The sequence below is a fragment of the Anser brachyrhynchus genome (assembly GCF_964034855.1).
Source record: "Anser brachyrhynchus genome assembly, chromosome: 9".
In the NCBI taxonomy this organism is placed as follows: domain Eukaryota; kingdom Metazoa; phylum Chordata; class Aves; order Anseriformes; family Anatidae; genus Anser; species Anser brachyrhynchus.
Window position 1 is genome coordinate 21,277,190 of NC_137703.1, and position 20,759 is coordinate 21,297,948.

Below are 20,759 nucleotides of genomic sequence, written 5' to 3' on the forward strand. Positions count from 1 at the left end.
GTCGGCCTGACCCTACCTGTAGGGAAGTCTGCTGCCTCCCTGAGGCCCAGGTCAAGGACATTGCCCAAAACCTTCCCAGCCTGGTTTGCCCCTCTGATTACTGTCCTTTATTGATAGTCCAGTCTGGCAGTGATGAAATATTTGAGAGAAGCCTGAAGGCTATCAAAAGGGACTTCAGGGGACAGGGGTGGTTAGTAGATGGAGCGGGAGTACAGGTGGTGGTTTCCTCTGTCCCTTCAGTGGCAGGGAATGGTACAGAGAGGACCCGGAAAGCCCACCTGATAAACACATGGCTCAGAGACTGCTGCCATCACAGGAATTTTGGGTTTTTTGACCATGGGGCACTTTACTTAGCACCTGGCCTGATAGCTGCAGATGCGTCCCCCCTATCTCCAAGTGAAAAATGGATTCTAGCACAGGAGCTGGCAGGGCTCATTGAGAGGGTTTTAAACTAGGTAAGAAGGGGGATGGGGATGAAATGAGGCTCGTTAGAGGTGAGCTTGGGGGAACAATGTCAGGGCAGGGGGAGAGGGCAGTGGCCCAACTGAAGTGCATCTACACTAATGCACGCAGGATGGGCAACAAACAGGAGGAGCTGGAAGCCATTGTGCAACAGGCAAGCTGTGACTTGGTTGCCATCACTGAAACGTGGTGGGGCCACTCCCATGACTGGTGTGCTGCAATGAATTGCTATAGGCTCTTCAGAAGGGCCAGGCAGCACAGAAGGGGCAGCGGTGTGGCTCTCAGGTGTGGCATCAATAAAACTACTATCTTGGACTTGTGGAGGGCAGACTTGGAGCCATTCAGAACACTGGTTGGCAGAGTCCCTTGGGAGGCAGTCCTGAAGGGCAGAGGAGTCCAGGAATGCTGTGCACTATTCAAGAAGGAAATCTTAAAGGCTCAGGAGCAGACCATCCCCACATGCCGAAAGACGAGCTGGCACGGAAGAAGACTGGCCTGGCTGAACAGAGAGCTGTGGCTAGAGCTCAGGAAGAAAAAGAGGGTTTATGACCTTTGGAAAAGATGGCAGGCCACTCAGGAGGACTATAAGGATGTTGTGAGGCTGTGCAGGGACAAAATTAGACTCATAGAATATCCCGACTTGGAAGGGACCCATGAGGATCATCAAGTCCAACTCCTGGCACCACACAGGTCTACCCAAAAATTCAGACGATATGACTAAGGGCACAGTCCAAACACTTCTTAAACTCCAACAGGCTCGGTGCCGTGACTTCCCTGGGGAGCCTGTTCCAGCGCACGACAACCCTCTCAGTGAAGAACCTTGCTGATATCCAGCCTGAACCTCCCCTGTCGCAGCTTGACACCATTCCCTCGGGTCCCATCGCTGGTCACTAAAGAGAATAGATCAGTGCCTGCCCTTCCGCTCCCCCTCGTGAGGAAGCTGTAGGCCAAGATGAGGTCTCCCCTCAGCCTCCTCTTTTCCAAGCTGAACAGGCCAAGTGACCTCAGCCGCCCCTCATAACGTCTTTCCCTCTAGGCCCTTCACCATCTTGGTAGCTCTCCTCTGAACACTCTGCAACAGTTTCACATCCTTTTTGTACTGTGGTGCCCAGAACTGCCCACAGTACTCGAGGTGAGGCCGCACCAGTGCAGAATAGAGCGGGACAATCGCTTCCCTCGACCGACTAGCAATGCCGTGCTTGAGGCACCCCAGGATACGGTTGGCCCTCCTGGCTGCCAGGGCACACTGCTGGCTCATACTAGGAAGGCTCAAAATTTGAAAGACCAAAGCTCATCTGGATCTCAATCTGGCTAATGCTGTTAAAGATAACAAAAATATTTTTATAAATACGTAAACACGAAAAGGACTAAGAAGAATCTCCATCTTTTACTGGATATGGGGGGAAACATAGTGACAAGAGATGAGGAAAAGGCTGAGGTGCTTAATGCCTTCTTTGCCTCGGTCTTTAGTAGCAAGACCAGTTGTTCTCTGGGTACCCAGTCCCCTGAGCGGGTGGAAGGGGACAAGGAGCAGAATGTGGCCCTCATAATCCACGAGGAAATGGTTGGTGACCTGCTACAGCACTTAGATGTATGCAAGCTGATGGGGCCAGATGGGATCAGCCTGAGGGTACTGAGAGAACTGGCGGAAGAGCTGACCAAGCCACTTCCCATCATTTAACAGCAGTCCTGGTTATCACGGGAGGTCCCAGTTGACTGGCGGCCAGCAAACGTGACGCCCATCTACAAAAGAGGCTAGAGGGTGGACCCGGGAAACTATAGGCCTGTCAGTCTGACTTCAGTGCTAGGAAAGCTCAAGGAGCAGATTATCTTGAGTGTCATCATGCGGCATTTGCAGGGCAACCAGGCGATCAGGCCCAGTCAGCATGGGTTTATGAAAGGCAGGTCCTGCTTGACGAACCTGATCTCCTTCTATGACAAAGTGACGAGCTTGCTGGATGAGGGAAAGGCTGTGGACGTGGTCTACCTTGACTTCAGTAAGGCTTTTGACTCCATTTCCCACAGCGTTCTCCTGAATAAACTGGCTGCTTATGGCTTGGACTGATATATGCTTCATTGGGTTAAAAACTGGCTGGGTAGCCGGGCCCAAAGAGTTGTGGTGAATGGAGTTAAATCCAGTTAGAGGCTGGTCACTAGTGGAGTCCCCCAGGGCTCTGTAGTGGGGCCAGTTCTCTTTAATGTCTTTATCGATGATCTGGATAAGGGGATCGAGTGCACCCTCAGTAAGTTTGCAGACGACACCAAGTTAGGTGCGTGTGTCGATCTGCTCGAGGGCAGGAAGGCTCTGCAGGAGGATCTGGATAGGCTGGACCGATGGGCTGAGGCCAACTGTATGAAGTTCAACAAGGCCAAGTGCCGGGTCCTGCACCTGGGGCACAACAACCCCAAGCAGCGCTACAGGCTGGGAGATGAGTGGCTGGAAAGCTGCCTGGCAGAGAAGGACCTGGGAGTACTGGTAGATAGGCAGCTGAATATGAGCCAGCAGTGTGCTCAGGTGGCCAAGAAGGCCAACAGCATCCTGGCTTGCATAAGAAGCAGTGTGGCCAGCAGGTCTAAGGAGGTGATTGTCCCCCTGTACTCGGCTCTGGCGAGGCCGCACCTCAAGTACTGTGTTCAGTTTTGGGCCCCTCGCTACAGGAGGGACATGGAGGTGCTGGAGGGAGTCCAGAGAAGGGCGACCAAGCTGGTGAGGGGTCTGGAGAACAAGTCTTACGAGGAGCGGCTGAGGGAGCTGGGGTTGTTCAGCCTGGAGAAGAGGAGGCTCAGGGGCGACCTTATCACACTCTATAGGTACCTTAAAGGAGGCTGTAGCGAGGTGGGGGTTGGTCTGTTCTCCCACGTGCCTGGTGACAGGATGAGGGGGAATGGGCTAAAATTGCATCACGGGAGGTTTAGGTTGGATATTAGGAGGAACTTCTTTACTGAAAGGGTTGTTAGGCATTGGAATGGGCTGCCCAGGGAAGTGGTTGAGTGACCATCCCTGGAGGTCTTTAAAAGACATTTAGATGTAGAGCTTGGTTTAGTGAAGGACTGTTAATGTTAGGTCAGAGGTTGGATTCGGTGATCTTGGAGGTCTCTTCCAACCTGAATGATTCTGTGATTCTGTGATTATTCCTGCCAGTTACTCATCATTTAGATTTTTATTAATTCTAAGTTTACCTCTTTTCAAGAATCTTTTTAATTCCCATTTTGCATCTTTTTTTTGCAAAGTCAGAACATGTGCTTTCTAAGCAGCTGCTTTCAAATTTGGGCTTTACACTTTTGTTACAGAGTATTTGTATTGAACACAAATACCACAGTCTAAATGAAGATACAAATTGTATTCGACCATGAATAATCAAGACCTGTTTCTTATGCAAAAGCTAAATTGTCTCCATCCTGGCTATACAATACTCTTATCTATGAAAATACTGTTTTCACTGTTCTGATTTTTTTTTTAATCTTCTCAGATTATTGCATTTTGTTTTGGATTATTTGATAAATACAGTGTAATTAAGGTACTACTTAAAATATTTTTAAAACTGCTGAGATGTTTTTAATATTTGGGCATATTTCAGAATGCCTCCTCTATTTTTTTTTGATGTAAAATATTCTCTATATTTACATTAATTGCTGTGTTTCTCTTGGGTCCTACAAATGTTTTCTCTGAAAATTTTGTACAGCAAATAAGCAAGTAATAATTTTTGTCTAATGCTGAAATCTACTGCCTATGAACTGCTGATATTAGAATGCTATGTTTTAGATTGTTTTAACATATTGATTAAATTAAATATTGCAAAGTTAAATAGTTAATAGCCATTTATCCAAATAGAAGAATAGCCAACATACTTGTCATTTTGTCATGCTGCAGTATTTAAATACTTTTCAGTACAGTTCAGCATGTTCCTGCTAATCCTTAAACATATCCTATAAATGATTAAGGGTTACCAGTTTCAAGTAAAAGAGACATAGAGAGATACACTATAGAAATGAGGTAATAACACTAAAATGCGGGAAACCATTTCTGAAAACTCTGAATCTAGAGTTGTGCTTTATAAATCACAACCCAGAAGTAACTGGGGATTCAGCCAGATCTCATTAATTGTGCAGGAATAGAAACTATAAAGGCTGAAATTTATGTAAAAAAAAAAAAAAAAAAAAAAAAGTTTGGTGGCCTATTCTTTTATGGGAACTATTTGGAATCAGTCTGTACCTGCAGCTCTTCTATGGGAAATGAGTAGAAGAGCTCCAGCAGGTGCTTTAAAGTAATAAGGAATTTCCTATGAAACTCAGTGGACTGATGACTCACCAGTTTAATTATGGCCTACTCTTCTGTTATAAAAGCAGAACAATTATTTTTAAAAGGCTCTTGTTGAGTAAATGAGTTTGAACAGAAAACTTTGATAGGGAAAAAAAAGATACCCATATTTTATCTTAAGGTGTATAAGATTTATAGATAATGTCTTCAGACTACCACACTGATCAGTGTTGTCTGAGTGCCCCAGAGTAACTAGGTGGGCTTGAAGTAGCTGTTTTTGTGCAGTCTGGCCCTTCCTCATTTTGAATTTCTGATTTTTTATTTCTTTTTTTTACAGTTCAGCCATTTGATTTATTCCTAAATTTCATATATCCCAAGGAGACATTGCTATAGTTCATGCTGCTTCTGTTAGTTGGAGTGTCGTTGTTTTTTCTTTAAAAAGAAACAACTAAAATTACTATTTCCTCCTTTTAAAATACAGTTCACTTTTTCCGAGCTGCAAAAGTCTAGGAAATAGGGTAGGCTCTATAAAATGGTGAACTACCTCCTGTTGCTATCAACGGGAATTTTACTGTTTACTTGGACAACCAAAATATTTTACCCACTAAAATGTGAAATAAGATCTTACATATCTATTGCATCTCTGCTATAAACAATACACACCTCAGATCTGAGAAGAGCTGCAGAGGATAATCTGTCATCTCAGTTTTGAATACCTGTACCTTGGGCTGCAATAAACAGCAACTGTTCCTCAGGGATCCTCCCAGAGCAATGGAGTTCTGCATCAGTCCTGCAAACACTGTCTGCCTCCAATGACCCTTCTGCAACTGGCACTGCGGAGTAGAAGAAACATGTCTATGATAATAATTCCTCTTTTCCTTTTTCCAGATGTAACTATCTATAGTGACTGCCCCAGCAAGACATCTGAGAATGGGAGTGCTTTTCCTGGAATAAGAAAGCAAGGGTGAAAGTGGGGGAAACTCAGGGCCTTGATATTTAGGAACCCTTTTATATGAAATACAACATGCCATCCTAACAACTGATAAAAATTCAGAGAATCATAGTAGCTCAACCAGAAATACCCTGGTATTTACAATATGTATTGCAAAGTAGTAGTTTCCAGTGAAAACTCCAGTGACGAAAGCAAAGGGAAGATCTCACCTGTGTCCCTGGAAAGGTCATGGAACAGCTTGTTCTGGATGCCATCTCCAAGCAACTGGAAGAGAAGAAGGTTATGAGGAGTAGTCAGCATGGATTCACCGAGGGCAAGTCGTGCTCAACCAACCTCGTTGCCTTCTATGATGACATCACCAGCTGGGTAGATGGGGGGAGTGCAGTGGATGTCATCTACCTTGACTTTAGCAAGGCTTTTGATACCGTCTCCCACAACATCCTGCTAGCAAAGCTGAGAAAGCATGGGACAGATGAGTGGACAGTAAGGTGAGTTGAGAACTGGCTGACTGGCCAAGCTCAGAGGGTTGTGATCGACGGCACAGAGTCCGGCTGGAGAGCTGTGACTAGCGGTGTTTCCCAGGGGTCGGTGCTGGGTCTGGTCTTGTTCAATATCTTCATCGATGACTTTGAGGGAATAGTGTCCACCCTTAGCAAGTATGCCGGTGATAAAAGCTGGGAGGAGTGGCCGACACGCCAGAAGGCTGTGCTGCCGTTCAGTGAGACCTGGACCGGCTGGAGAGCTGGGCAGGAAGAAACCAAATGAAGTTTAACAAGAGCAAGTGTAGAGTCCTGCACCTGGGAAGGAACAACCGCACGTATCAGCACAGGCTGGGGGATGACCTGCTGGAGAGGAGCTCTGTGGAGAAGGACGTGGGGGTCCTGGTGGACGACAGGTTGGTCATGAGCCAGCAGTGTGCCCTGGTGGCCAAGAGGGCCAATGGGATCCTGGCGTGCATTAAAAGGAGCGCGGCCAGCTGGTCAAGGTAGGTGGTCCTCCCCCTCTACTCTGCCGTGGTCAGGCCTCACCTGGAGTACTGTGTCCGGTTCTGGGCTCCCCAGTACAAAAAAGACAGGGAAAGAGTCCAGCAGAGGGCCGCAAAGATGATACGGGGCCTGGAGCATCTCCCCTATGAGGAAAGGCTGAGAGACCTGGCTCTGTTCAGCCTTGAGAAGAGAAGACTGAGAGGAGATCTTATTAATGTTTACAAGTTTCTTAAGTGTGGGAGACAGAGGGATTTGGCCAACCTCTTTTCAGTGGTTTGTGGGGACAGGACAAGGGGCAATGGCCACAAAATGAATCACAGGACTTTCCGCACCAATATGCTAAAGAACTTATTCATGGTGAGAGTGACAGAGCACTGGGACAGGCTGCCCAGGGAGGTTGTGGAGTCTCCTCTGGAGATATCCAAGACCCATCTGGATGCCTGCCTGGGCAGCCTGCTCTAGGGAACCTGCTTTGGCAGGGGGTTTGGACTCGATGATCTCTTGAGGTCCCTTCCAACCCCTACAATTCTAAAAAAAAAAAAAAAAAAAAATCTGGTATTTAAGATACGGCCATGACAATCATCAGGTAAAATGGTTCTTTCCTAGGCCAGTTGGTTTCATTTGATTGCTGTACTCAGAAATCATTAACCTGATTTGCCTATGTCTGTCATGTCACCAACATAATGCATCTTCTTGATAAAAGGTAAACTTTGGGTACCTGGAGGGTAAAGGAAATTAAAAAGACTCATAGCCTACATAAATCAAAAGAAAAGGAGAAAAGGAAGCTACTTAGAAGAACAGGTGTCATTGATTGACTGTAATTCTAAAGGGTCTTTCTTATGATGGACAAATTTCTGAAGTGTTCATTAACTAATGGAATTATGGTGACTGACTGCTGCTGTCTCCACAGAACATCAGGTTAAAAAGTGCAAAGGACTAATGCACTTTCTTTTATCAGTGTCCTCACTGTCTGGAGCTTGCTTGAAGATACTGGAAAAGATCAAAGGGCTTTCATCATTGAAATTCATATTTATGCTTTCCTGTTGTTTAATAATGGTACACGTGCACTAGGGGACTGGAGTTGAGGAAAGAAATGAAGAAGGAAATATCACTGGCAGAGAAGAAAATTCTCCTTATGAAATGCTTGGCAATAAATGTATTTCCAACTGCAAAACGTCAAATGTAAGTGAACTCAGAGGGTTAAACAATAGAAACACAGCACCTGGGCTTTAATATATTCAATTACCCAGAAAACAAAATCAATTTTGTTTTTGTTAATAGCACTGAAATATGCATTACACTATTTTAATTAAAGCAGTCTATTACGCTTGCCATTCAGTTCATTCCTGCATATTCCCCTAGGGCAGTAGTCATGTACTGTGATAAAACATAATGAAAATAATTTATAAAGGAAACAATACAATAAATCAGTCTGATGCCTAATGAACCTTCATTACAAGAATGGATACAGTATTTTTTTATTTAGAATATGTAGTGCTTTCTCCTCAAATGATTAGAAGAATGCCCCACAGCATTTAAAAAATAACACCTTTCTTCAGCTCAGCATGCTTTCAAAGCAATCCAGCTTAAAATTTAAGCAGATTTTGGCAAAACAAACAGCAATCCCTTTAATTTACGCTACCTTTCTGTTTTTTTTCTGCTATTTTATCTTTAGTCAGATTCTTCTGTCTCAGAGGGACACCTGTAGAGACCATGGGGATTCAACTCATCTGCATACTTTAGTAGTCAGCTCCTTATTGTCTGTATTCCAGTAGACCTAAATTTTATAGGTGAGATCATTTGCTGTCTAGAGCTGTGAGCTGTTCAAACATCAAATCTAAAACAGGTTCTTCCCCGAAGATCTCTCTTCTTGCCAGTAGGCAAAAAGAAAGATTAAAGGTGAGAGAGAAGGACCATTAACATTGCCATATCAGAGGAATGGAGAAGGGCAGTGAGCAGAGGTGATACATTCTAAAGGATTCAGGATCCCACCTCTAAGAGGCCACAGTTCTACTGGGAGGACCAGAGTTCGTCAGTGACCAGGCAGATAGTCCATGGCCCAGTCCAGTCCTCCCGTTCATGTGCACCTTGTCAAGAGGATCTATATATCTTACTTCAAGGTTAACTTCTATTTTAGTATTGTTTTCTAGTACAGGAAAGCCATAATTCCGTCAGCTGTGAACAAATAAAGCTACTCAATGGGAATTCTGAGATCCATAACCAAGCCTTTAATAGACCTGGAGTTCTTGTGTAATAATTTAGGTATAGAGTGGTCTGTTTTGTTGTTGTTTTGGTTGTTTTTTGTTTGTTTGTTTGTTTCTAGAAAAAAAAAATCAGCTGTAGAGAAAAATAATTGTCCAAGATAAATACTGTCAAATACTTAAAGGCTGCTAGAGAGCAGTGCCAGAACTGTTGGCCTTTTATGTTTTTGTCTCCTCTAGCACCAAACCACAAGACTGCTCTAGAGCACAACAGGAAAATACAGGGCAAGCTGCGGAAGCAGAGTTGCAAAAGACACTCCAAAATATTTCAGACACCCAGAAAGATAGGGTTGGCAGGCTGCCAAAATGGCTTGGCAGGAATCTGTTCAAAGGGTGTATGCTGGTCAGGAGCTTATCAGCCTACAAAAAGCTGTATGAAACCATAATGCCCTGCTCATATTTGGGTACAAATTTAGCAGAAGATAAGAATCCTTGCCCCGCAGTCGGGCAGCAGCTATCAGCTGCCATTCCACAACATCTTGTCTTTTGAGAAAGGGAGTCTCCTGTCTGACCAAGTTACTGTTGCCAGCCCTGTAATTGCTGTTGCAGGTAGCTTTTATAGGCTTGTCCTCTAATTTGGGAGAGAAGGTATAAAACCTTAGGAAGCCTGTTGATACATGTTATTAGATGTGTCTGAAGATGCCCTAGATCCCTAGGTTACCGTCAGCAGCCTTAGGTAGACAAGAAAGATATAATTATGACTGTTCTATGGGTCTAATAAATCTCTTTATATTTCAAATTTTTATTCCTTTTGCTAATAGAACCAAAAACATTTTGCTGAAGTAAGTGAGCAAACTTGAAATGGTCAGGTAAAACTCACACAGTCCAGTAAGTGACATAAGTCCTTTGCATTTTCTCTTGATATTCAGTGTGTCTAACGTAACATTTTCTAGATGAAAAATCATTTTACTTGACTTCCAACTCTCTAGAAAAGGGTGTTCATATAAGAAAAACTGACCTAAACGGAACTGATTTCAAATAATACTTTTGCCATTAACTTGTATCCTCTTCCAGCCCACTGATTTCAGATTGCTTTGCTGTTTTCAGTACAGAAATTAGTGACTTTGGTCCAGTTTAAATAGCACCATAATAGCACAAAAGAAGGAGAAAGCCAACCACTTCATTCAGTTTTGAGATTTGTTTTCAGATAGATCTTATTTTTCTAAATAAAATGTGGAATGCACTTGTTTTCCTGTTTAATGACCAATGACATTATTTTAGATAGAACAGAAATGGATAAGAATATAACTTATCAAGTATCACAGAGAAGGGTACTATTAATTGCCCCCAAAATTGTCTTTCCTGAGGGGCCCACAATTGTTTTTTGGGTGTTTTGCTCCCCTTTCACCTTTGTTGCCAACCATAGTCAACAAGATACTGTATTTGATGGAATCCTGGATTCAGGTACAGCAATTCTTACCTGCTGTATTCATATGCCTCATTGTATATTAATTGTATTTAAGAATGTCAATTATTATTGCCAGATACTTACTTTCTTTCAGAAAAAGAACTGGTTATTCATTGCAGATATTCCATCTTATTCTATCACTGCAGATAGACACTTTTCTCTGTTCAGAAGCCAGAGAAAAACTTGGGGAATAAGCTATACTATAAAGTTAAGTAAGTTAATTAAAATATAAAGTGATAAAATTACTGATTATATCAACATCTGTCAAGTCTTTATTGGACGTGTATGAACTGGAATCTATGACATGGTCAAATCTGGACTATTTTCAATTAAAAAATAAAAAAGCAGATCTTTAATAAATACACAGCAACCACTTTAGATGCAAATACTGAATCTTGCTTAGAAGTCTGTAGAGATTCTTTTCTAAAGTTTGCTTGACCATGTCAAAATAAAATACATTAGGGTTTGGTTTTGCATGCAAGAAAAATTACTCCAAGTATGGCAAATTAACAAACAAGTGGAAAACCTTTGTCTATTAATGAAATGTTCAGACAATCTCTAAACATAGGCATCACCATATGTGCTCACTGTTATGCATGTATATATGTGTTCATTTCTGTATACATCAAATTCTGTTGTTTCAAATCAGTCTATACCTCTCTACAGAATGTAAGCCAAGGGAGATTTTTGGCCCAGTGCCTCTTTGGGGCATCTCATTCTGTTAAATAACCTACTTCTCAGAAACTTAGCTTCAGCTTCACTGTTCAGTAACTTATGATTGCCTTTTTAATTAAATGCTTGAACCTTACTTTATACTCATTAATCATATTAGATTGGAGTGTTGATATAATGGGCATAGTTCACCTCTCAGACTCATTAACAAAAGTTTTATTGAAATGCATGGTAAGTTACTTGAGGATTTAGCAGCTGTTTTCTGCTGGTATGCTCTACTTCCGTATGCCTCACCTATTTCCATTCCTTTCCTCAGGATTCATTTTTGATCCATATGATTACACTGCATGAGAGAAGTTGGGCTAACACACACACACACAGAAAAGCAGCAGGATATGAGACTCACCTCTGCACGCTGAGAATCTCTTCACTTCAAGTCTGACATCAAACGGGCTCCTTAGCTTCGTTAGACAGGGCTCAAACTCAGCCTTGTATACAGGGCGTACAAAGCTAGGGTGCAACTTAATCTTTATTTCATACCTGCACGTCCACAGTCTCAAAGAGTTACTTACACTTTGTTCTTGCTCTTCAGTTTGCCCAGTATATGGGTACGTACTGTTTACCTGTAGCAAACATGGCTCCTTCAGCAACTGCCCTTTTTCCACCAAAATCGATAGCTACCCTTAAGGTGATTTCAGTGGTAGCAGGACTGGGTCTGACAAGTCTGGTTTTTATAAGAAATACAAGCCTCAGCCTCTGCTGGTATAAATCAACATAAGTCCCCACTGGAGCTAGGCTAATTTACACAAGAGCAGGATCTAACTTTACATATTCTTTTCTTTTTGCTCTGCCTAACTGGCAAGAACCCAACTGCAAAGCTTTTTGTGCATTTGTTTCACTTCGTGTAAGGTCAGCTAAGGTTTTATGTAAAACAGATGGGCAAACTTAAAAATGATTTTTCACATTGCACTGAAAACCAGTAAAAAAGCAAAAGGGGGAAAATTACTCTTTTTGTTCTTTCAAAGGTTGTTGCAATGACCTTTATTTTACCCAATGCCTCATTTAAAAAAAAAAAAAAATGGAAAACAAAACCCTGTTTTTATTACAGTGGAGCTGTTTTCTCTGCTATTCATACAGGTCTTAAAGAAGATCATCAAGAAAAAAAAATTCCCAGTAGTTCACTGGCAGTTTTAAAATGGGAATATAGTGCCCAAGTTATCCCAAGTTATAAAATAGGGACTATATTTAAACTTCCTTTAACTTATTCTGCTATGTTTTTGTTTTCACAGGTCTGTAATTTTGTGGTAACTAATGCTGTGATGCTGAAACTGTATGCAGACACACAGGTTAGCAGCCTAGAAAGCATTACTACACAACAATTTTAACTAGCCTGTCCTTTCCTTCTTTAAAAAAAAAAAAAAAAAAAAAAAAAAAAGGCTTTCATGCTTATAGAACTTTTCATTCTAAGACATACAAACCAGAAGTTTACAAGGCTTCTGTGGCTGTTCTGATTGCTGAAGTAGGGTGGATTTTCTAATGAATCATGTTCTTTCTCTCTAATCAGGACCAATATATTTAGAAATTTCCATTTGTTTAAATACCTGCAGGCTGCAGTATGTCCTCTGTATTGTCTGCAGAGGTATCCCTTATAAGCCAAAAAGAAAAGCCAAGGAGAAGCCAGTTAGTGTGAACTGCAGCCAAAGCCATGTGCCCATCCTGTTGAGTCTCAGCTCTGAGGCTACATACAACAGAGATGTGGAACAGGGAGACAGAGTCTTAAAAAAGAGAAGAGGTCCAGAAAAAACAAAGGGCCAACAAAATACTGCAAATGGGATCAGCAAATGACTGGACTGGATGTAGGGAATTGGCAATAAAGAAGAAAGGGGTGAAAAGAATTGTAAGCACTGTCCTCAAGTGCACAGAAAGATATTGGAAAAGGGACATTTATAACCTGTTCTCTATGTTGTAAATGAGTAGAACTAAAAATAACAACTAACATTTCAGGAGAATTCACATTTTCAAAAAATAAAAAATAAAAATAGAGTGATGGGGGACTTTACTGGGACAGCTGAGCCAGTGACCTTCTCATGCTGCCACCACCTCTTTAAAGACAATTTTGACAAACATCTGGTAGAAGTGACACAGGCAGAGTTGATCTTGTCCTGAGCATACAGTTGACCTCATAAGACCTTTCCAGCCTTTTGATTTTATAAGCAAGGTTGAATGCATATGTATGTGTAATATACAGGTCATGCACCTGGTTGCAAAAATGTATAAATGTATGTCCGTTTCCTGAGAGTTTTATAACTTCACAGGAATTTTGAGTAGACTAAGGTGCTACCAGGCAGTGCATCCAGGCATTGAATTAATTCTTGCACACAATAACCAAAATAAGCTTTTGGTTATGTATCTATAAGCATTTCAAATAGATACGTTTTGAAGCTTAAAATATAAAAATAAAAAAATAGAAATATTTGTAAGTATATAGTATAGTATTATTAGTAAAGTATTATATAACGATAGTGAATTACTATTGCCAAATATTTAGTTAGACACTATTTCAAATATTGCAAAAGTAATTAATGTATTTTTCAAACAAAATGACTAATGTGGCTGCCTTTACAAGCCAGCTACCCATATTTTATCTAACCTTCTGCTGGCTAAATATTGTTTAACCAATTCAGGCTTTCATGTCAGTTTTAGTCAGGGACTAGACTCTTAGCCTGATGGATCAATTAAAGATATATTTATTTGCAGCCTAGTGAGAGAAAAAAAAAAAAAAAGAAAGAAAAAGCTTAGAGAGAAGTTGAGACAAATTGCTGGCATTACTAGGTGTTTAATTCATTAAACTCTACAGAAAGAGAGAACTCTCAGAATGAAGGAACCCAAGAACCCAAGCTGACCATGTAACCTGAAACTGGATTTCTTACAATTGCATAGGAAAAGAAAATAAAAAAAATTGAGTTTCAGATGTCTTTTCAGAACAGAATTGTGACAGTCCTTTAAAACTGAAAAAAAAAAAAAAATCAAGATAATTTTCATCTTCGTTTACATTCAAACATTTGAGAAGACAAATAGTCTTTAAGCACTCCAAAATGCTTGCGATACTTGAAAATTTAAATACTTTGATGTACTTGGATAAATTGAATCCAGGATGCATCTGCAAGGGCAGCAGAAGTAATAAAGCTGCTGACTGCTTACAACTGTTATATGTTTAGTCTACAAGCTTAACAATGGTTCTGGAAACTAAAGTGAGAATGATTTTTATTGCAGATGACCATGATGGTTTAAGTTAATAGTGAAATTGGCACTTTGACATGCTTATGAAATGGAATATTTGGCAACTTGCATATATTACTGAAATAAAGATAGCAACCTTAACCACAAATAATTTGATGTTTTTGCATTTCATAAAGAAATTAGAAAAAGGGTGGGTTTATTTTTTTTTTAATGAATTATTTCATCCTAACTTAGTGTAGCTCTTACTATCTCAATCTTACTGCTGCATTTATTTGAAGACACTATGTACAGATTCAATTCAAAATACCAACTACTGAAGTAGTCCTCTGGACTCAGGAGAATGCTGTTTTCATGCTGTTTTCGTGAATTATATTTGATATGCATAGGTGGGAAAAAGCCTGGGGGCAGGAAGAATTCAAGAAGAGGATATTAATGAATAACCAGAATTGTTTCCCCTATGAACTTAAAGCAACTTTAAAAAAATTAATGTTAATTTAATTGCTAATTTTGACTTATTGCTTGCCAGCTTAGTATATAACCATTTAGGAAGCTTTTGCTAATAGTGAAAAAGCTCAGCATTACCTACAGTGCTTTAAATTTTACAAGAAGAATGCAATTGCATCATTTTCCTAAGCAAATGGAAATAACTGATTTCTTATACAGGAAGCTAAAAAAAAAAAAAAACAGATTAACACGAAAGTTTAACACGCTGTTAATTTAAAATATATTTGTACATTTATACCTTGTAAGACTCCAATTATAGCTATGTAGAATTGATTATCTCAGGTGTTGAAAAACAAATTGTCCTTCTGAAAATCGTGAACATACCATTTAAAGAACTTTTTAAAATAATAAAGAATTTATTATTAAATTTAAAGATTTTTTTTAAATAATAAAGTTTAGATTCTTTTCATTTGCCATTGGCTTTCAAGTTTTTAGCATGCACTTGGGTCATGTTTTCATTCTTTTCTGTTTAGCTAAAAGACAAATAAATTATTATTTTTTTTAATGATGCCCAAGAGTCTTACATAATCACATCACCTCAGGCAATGGGACTTGAGGAAAAATACCAAATATTGTGAAACTTCTGATAAAAGCATGAAAGTAAATAATTATAAAATACTCGAATATTATATATGTTTTAAAACAGAAGTCCCTCCTGATTTTAGGACAACAGAAGATTACTAGACAATAAATAAGCCTTATTCAACTATGCGTTTATGAAATCAAACGTGCTATGTCTAAAAAATCTGGGATACTTCTGATACAGAGCTCTTCCAATAAGGAATAACTAGTCTGTGCTCCAGATAAACAATTGCAGTTTTTTTTTTGTTTGTTTTGTTTTGTGAAAAACGAACAAACAAAAAAACACAAAGAGCTTCATGATGAGGAATTGTCTGTATCTTGCCAGTCTTCCTTGAGAAAACATATAGAGGTTATTCCATCTCTAGACCTCCAAAATAAGAGAAGCAATGGCACACAAATAAAGGATTTGGGGCCAGGGGAAGTGTCAAAAAAAAGGAAGTCACATACAAATAAAATTATGGCACTGGCAACATATGGATCTTCCAGGCTCATCACTGCATCTCACTGGAAAAATAGCCCTGTGTAGTGAATTACATTAATTAGGGACTTGAGTCTTAATTATTTACACCAGCTTAAATAATGACTTTTTTTTATTTCCCTGCTGAAGGAGAAAATGTAACAACAACAAGAGAAAAAATCCTTAAGAAAGAGTAACACGTTATTTTATGACTCCTCAGAATAGTTAATTGCTGAGTGCCTTTGCTCTGTGAAGCTTGTAAGCACTCAACTCTATCTAAATGTCTAAGGTTTATCCAGACAGTAGTGGTTTGCAGGGCCTGGCTTCCCTTGATCTGCTCTTGGCTCAGGCACATGAGGAGCTGCTGTCATTAAATATGATAGACTTTTCTGCTGCTAGAAACTGAAATGACTGATGAAATAGGTCACAGAAATTTTGACTGCCAGCTGAAGGAAGCAAAAGACAGCACTGCTATACAAACGGAACTGAAGTGTTACAAAGTGGTCGTATAACTCTTCATGACATACTGACTCAAAATAGCGTGCATTTAAGAGTCTTTGACAGAGATTCAAAAACGATTAACAATGTTTTCCATGTCCTCTGGTTTTCTTAAGTAGAAGGTTAAAGAATAACATAAAGGTTCCAACAAAATTAATTATATACCAAAGGAGAGGGGTCCTCCCCATATTCACTCAATGACAGGTAATTCCAGTGAGGGAGCATTACGCCACCACATGCTTTACAAAGCCAAAACTTCAGAAGACATCCTACTTCAGATTTCAAACCACTTATACACTAATACACAGGACGTATCCCTATAAATTTAGTCTATTGGGTAGCAATTTCAAGTAAATTTTCATAGTCAGACACTATAAACGAATGCAGTATAATTGACAGTATAATTGCAGTATATTTTCATTGACAGAAATGCAAAGTGAGACTGAATCCAAGAGCTGCACTGTGGTTGTTCTGGATTTACAATAGCATCAATGAGATTTAAAGAATGGTCTTTTACATTGTTTTGCTACAGGATGCCTTGCGTTAGCACTCCAGCTAGTGAAAAACATCCCTGTTTCATTGAATGGAAATACACCAGCCAAGGAACCAGTCCTTATCTCTAGCCACAGCTCAACATGAGAAAACGAATAATGTTTGACCAATGTTCATGCTTTGCCCTGTACCAGCAGAGGTAACATGGAGCTACAAAGCACTACAGTTTGTATAGAGGTATTAAGAAAGGCGGGCCTTTGGACAACTGTTCAGTTAAGTCCTTTGCTCGATGACAGCTGCTTTTGCAATTACCCCTTTTCCTGACCTTACGGTCTACCACAGTATGCTTCAGAGATCTCTGGAAAGGGAGACTATTACACCTAATGTGTTTGGACAAGTCTAACATGTGTGCAAATTAATAAGAATGGCTTATTCTATTCTTTATTTTGCTTTGCAAGGGTTGTGCTGCATTTATGCAACCTGCACATCTGCTTACCTGCTCTCACTAATGATAATGGATCTAGCAGAATGTGAGAAACACAATATTCCCTCAAGTAGTATTTTTTTGGGGGGGGAATCTCCTTCCTCTACTGAAACATAGGAACCTGAACCAACGTCTTAAAAATGGAGAAAACCTTTCTCATGAAATTCTCCTCTTCAGACACAGGAGGAAGAAATATTCACCTGTCCACAAATGCAGCATGTGAAAGGATCTGGGAGCTGGGAAGAGCACTACAGGTCATCTTTTTGCAATACTCACATTTAAACCATGAGAAGGAAATCTCTGATTTGTGATAAAATGAGGTGCACTTTTGCCTCTGCTATTAAAAAATAAAATAAACACAAGGAATATTAAACACGTCATGGTAACAGGTGTCTGATATGCTTCATAATGTCAGTTAGCTCTGTAAGCAAGGGCACACCTTGACTTCATTTCATCGTCTAACATTGCATTTCTCTTTCTAAAGCAGTCTTTAAACATGTTTTTTATCTAAACTATATAAAGCAAAAAGGAAAAGGTCTTGTAATGTATCACTGAATGACAATGAAAAAAAATCAAATGTTTCTGCTATCGTGTTTCAATGAGCTTTATGAACAAATGAATGTCAGTATTAACACAAGTTCCCATGCAGCTCACTACACGAGATTTCTATGGCTTTTTAATATACATGTGGATGCAAAAAAACACCTGTATTACTGACCAGATTTATAGCCCGGTTACAAACACAGTGTACATCTCCCTGAAGAACAAATTCCCACTCTTTTTACCCAAGCACAAATGGCACAAGCACAGAAGAACTGGTACCCAGCAGCATAGTAATAGCAAGATGCAGATGTTATATGATAATGAATGTAGATAAAGCAGAATCTCCACAGAAAAGTAGACTTACAAGGGCAGCTTGTTACGTTGTTTATCAGCTGTGTGTTCAGAAGTAGTGCAGAACTTCAATTGTGACCCTGGACGCTGTCAAGACTCTTTGCAGGGGGGTAGGAGGGGTGTCAACTGTACTCAATTTTTGACACTGAGAACAGAAATAAAATTTTCTGCCCTTTCATATTTTGGGCAAGGGCTCCCTGTAAAGCTTTATATGCTTACAGCCATATGACATGCACAAAAAAGTATCAATTCTCCACATGCCTGAAAAAAAAGAAAAAAAAACAAACCTTTTTCCTGTTCTCTGTCCAGTGCAGCAAAATCTACTGTATTTAAAAAAAAAAAAAAAAAAGAACATTACTTATTTCTTTTTGTGATCTCTTTCCTTTCCTTTGGGAAAAGATACTGCCCATGTTCAGATCTGTCTATGAGCTAATGCTAGATTTGAAACTACTTCTCATCACAATTTTAGCATTTATTAACTTTACATACAAGTTATACGACTTCTACATTATTAAATTATCCCGTAAGGCGTTGTAACAGGTTTAATTGTATTAACTTTAATTATATGCTATTTTATATCATGCAGAACCCTATTGCACAAGTCACAAGGTAAAGATGCTATAATGTTTTTAAGAGCCTGTTCCAAACATTGCTGTGCTTATGAATCAGCAATATTCCTGCGCAGCACGAAGATGGTGGTGGGCATATGCATGTTGGTATGTGCAAATCTATGCAGACAGCAGAGTACATCATTTCACTGTTGGTGTTTAGTAATTTAATAATGTCGCTTTCAAATGCTCAAGGTTTCCGTTCCCAACTACGCAGAGCTCTCGCTGTTACTTCAAATATTTGGAGGAATACTGCATTTTTCTATCAGATGAAACAATAAGTATTGACTATTAATAAGCTGCTGAACATTTCAGCACTTCTGAAATATGCACTCTGCAGCTTATAGGATCAGCGTTCCTGTTTGTGATTTGCTGTCAGATACAAAGGGATTGTTCTAATATGTTTGGTATTACCGTCAGCTAATCCTTTTCTGATTTCTGTGAATGTGTCACAAGCTAGTGAAATAAAACTATGGGATGTTGTTTTATGAGCAATGCAATAATAAAGTCCCAAATAAGGTTTTTCTTAAACTCAATTTAGCCTTCAAATAGCACCTTGAGGAATGCTGTCTGGAATCTAACCTATTATGACTTGGACCCAATTTTCACAGGAAAAAGTTTTGAAACAGTATATCAGTATTAAACCTTTAGGCTAGGATTCAGAATGTATTTACTCTTTTAGTAAATACATAGGATATTTTCAGCTCAGTGTACTAATAAGACAACACAGAAAAAAAAAAAAAAGTGTCTTATTCTGATAAATCCTGGGTATTTTGCTCAAAATTTATAGGAAGTTTGGAAAAGAACATTTTGATTTTCTAATTCCTACTATTTGATGAGAAACATGAGGTCCATTTCGGATTTTTTTTAGCTTAACAATAATACTAACAATAACATTCAAAATTATGTCTTAAGTTCAGGAGCCCAAAATCATGTTAAAGTCCCAAAACAAACTTTGCCTTTTGTGAAACATCCCCACATCCAATAAAAAAGTCAGGGGTGTTACAAAAACATAAAACTGAAGTTGTCGGTAAAAAGAAAGAAAGAACTGTTTTTAGTTTACTTTATAAATATCTCTGGCTGATGTCCAGCTGACATGCTGGAGGAAAAAGCCTGTGATGCTTTTGTAGGGATATCATACTAATTCACAAATCATGTTATCATCTTCTATTATATTGAGAACACTGGAAATTTCAGAGAGAGATTCAAGATTTTTGAAATGTCCGCTTTAACTGAAACAATTTAATACCAGAAAACAAGGAAGAAGCTTTGCAAAATGAAATTCAAAGAAAAAATAAATGTATTTTGAACAAGTTAAATGAAGTTAGGTTGTTCACACTGGACACGACTCTAGGAAATTTGCAAACATTGAAATACAATCATCTTGAAAACGAAACAAAACAAAACAAAACAAACAAAAAAACACTGTTCCCCTTCCAATCCCCTTCTAAATATTTGGCCAAAGCAGGCTTTGCTCAGAGGTCACACTCAATTGGGCTATGCAAATCTTGGGCAAATGACTGGTTTTCTAATGAAAACAATTTCAGCTGAAAAAATTCTAACCAGGCCCACTGAGATGCCTCTTCTTTTCACCTTTGATTGGCAGGTGAGCATTGGGTATCTATAATTTGGCCCTCAGGAATTTCATGTCGTACATCATATTTACGCTGTTTTTTTCATTATTATAGCTAAAGTTTAAATCTTTTGGAGTTGGATAAATCTTTGGGCTTTTCTTCTCAGTGTTGTGAAACTTCTACGTCAATTAATAAGTCACAGAGACTTTAGGGAATGGATAGATATATGTGGCAGCAGCAGCAATTGGTACCTCAGTGTTAGTGGAAAAATAAGGTCAGAGGAAACCATAAAACACGTAAAAATATCTGACATAAAGAGACAACACAGAGTATAGAAGATGAAAATGATTTCTTAGTGAAATGGATCTTGAAGCATGAGCCTGCCACCGAGGCACAGTATTTGGTATGGAGAGGAAATTAAATTTTA

At 39.5% G+C, this 20,759-nt stretch overlaps 2 protein-coding genes across 11 annotated transcripts in view; one reads left to right on the forward strand and one right to left on the reverse strand.

Annotated features, from left to right (window-relative positions):
- The window catches only part of LOC308199825 (uncharacterized protein), a 605,136-nt gene extending 586,971 nt beyond the window's left edge, over positions 1 to 18,165 (forward strand). For 8 of the 10 annotated variants that reach the window (XR_013954979.1, XR_013954980.1, XR_013954981.1 and 5 more), the window contains 3 exons: positions 5,609 to 12,345; positions 16,813 to 17,009; positions 17,434 to 18,165. The gene's annotated coding sequence lies outside the window, so the exon portion shown is untranslated. The remainder of the gene's footprint in view (positions 1 to 5,608; positions 12,346 to 16,812; positions 17,010 to 17,433) is intronic. The other 2 variants (XR_013954990.1, XR_013954991.1) reach the window with 2 other exon arrangements.
- The window catches only part of LOC308199827 (uncharacterized protein), a 45,835-nt gene extending 27,599 nt beyond the window's left edge, over positions 1 to 18,236 (reverse strand). The window contains exons 1-3 of the mRNA XM_080604497.1: positions 18,164 to 18,236; positions 5,882 to 5,936; positions 5,384 to 5,553 (exon numbers count right to left, since the gene is read on the reverse strand). Coding sequence (XP_080460623.1) covers positions 5,384 to 5,553; positions 5,882 to 5,926 — 215 coding nt within the window. The 5' untranslated portion in view covers positions 5,927 to 5,936; positions 18,164 to 18,236. The remainder of the gene's footprint in view (positions 1 to 5,383; positions 5,554 to 5,881; positions 5,937 to 18,163) is intronic.
- Positions 18,237 to 20,759: the final 2,523 nt, after the last annotated feature.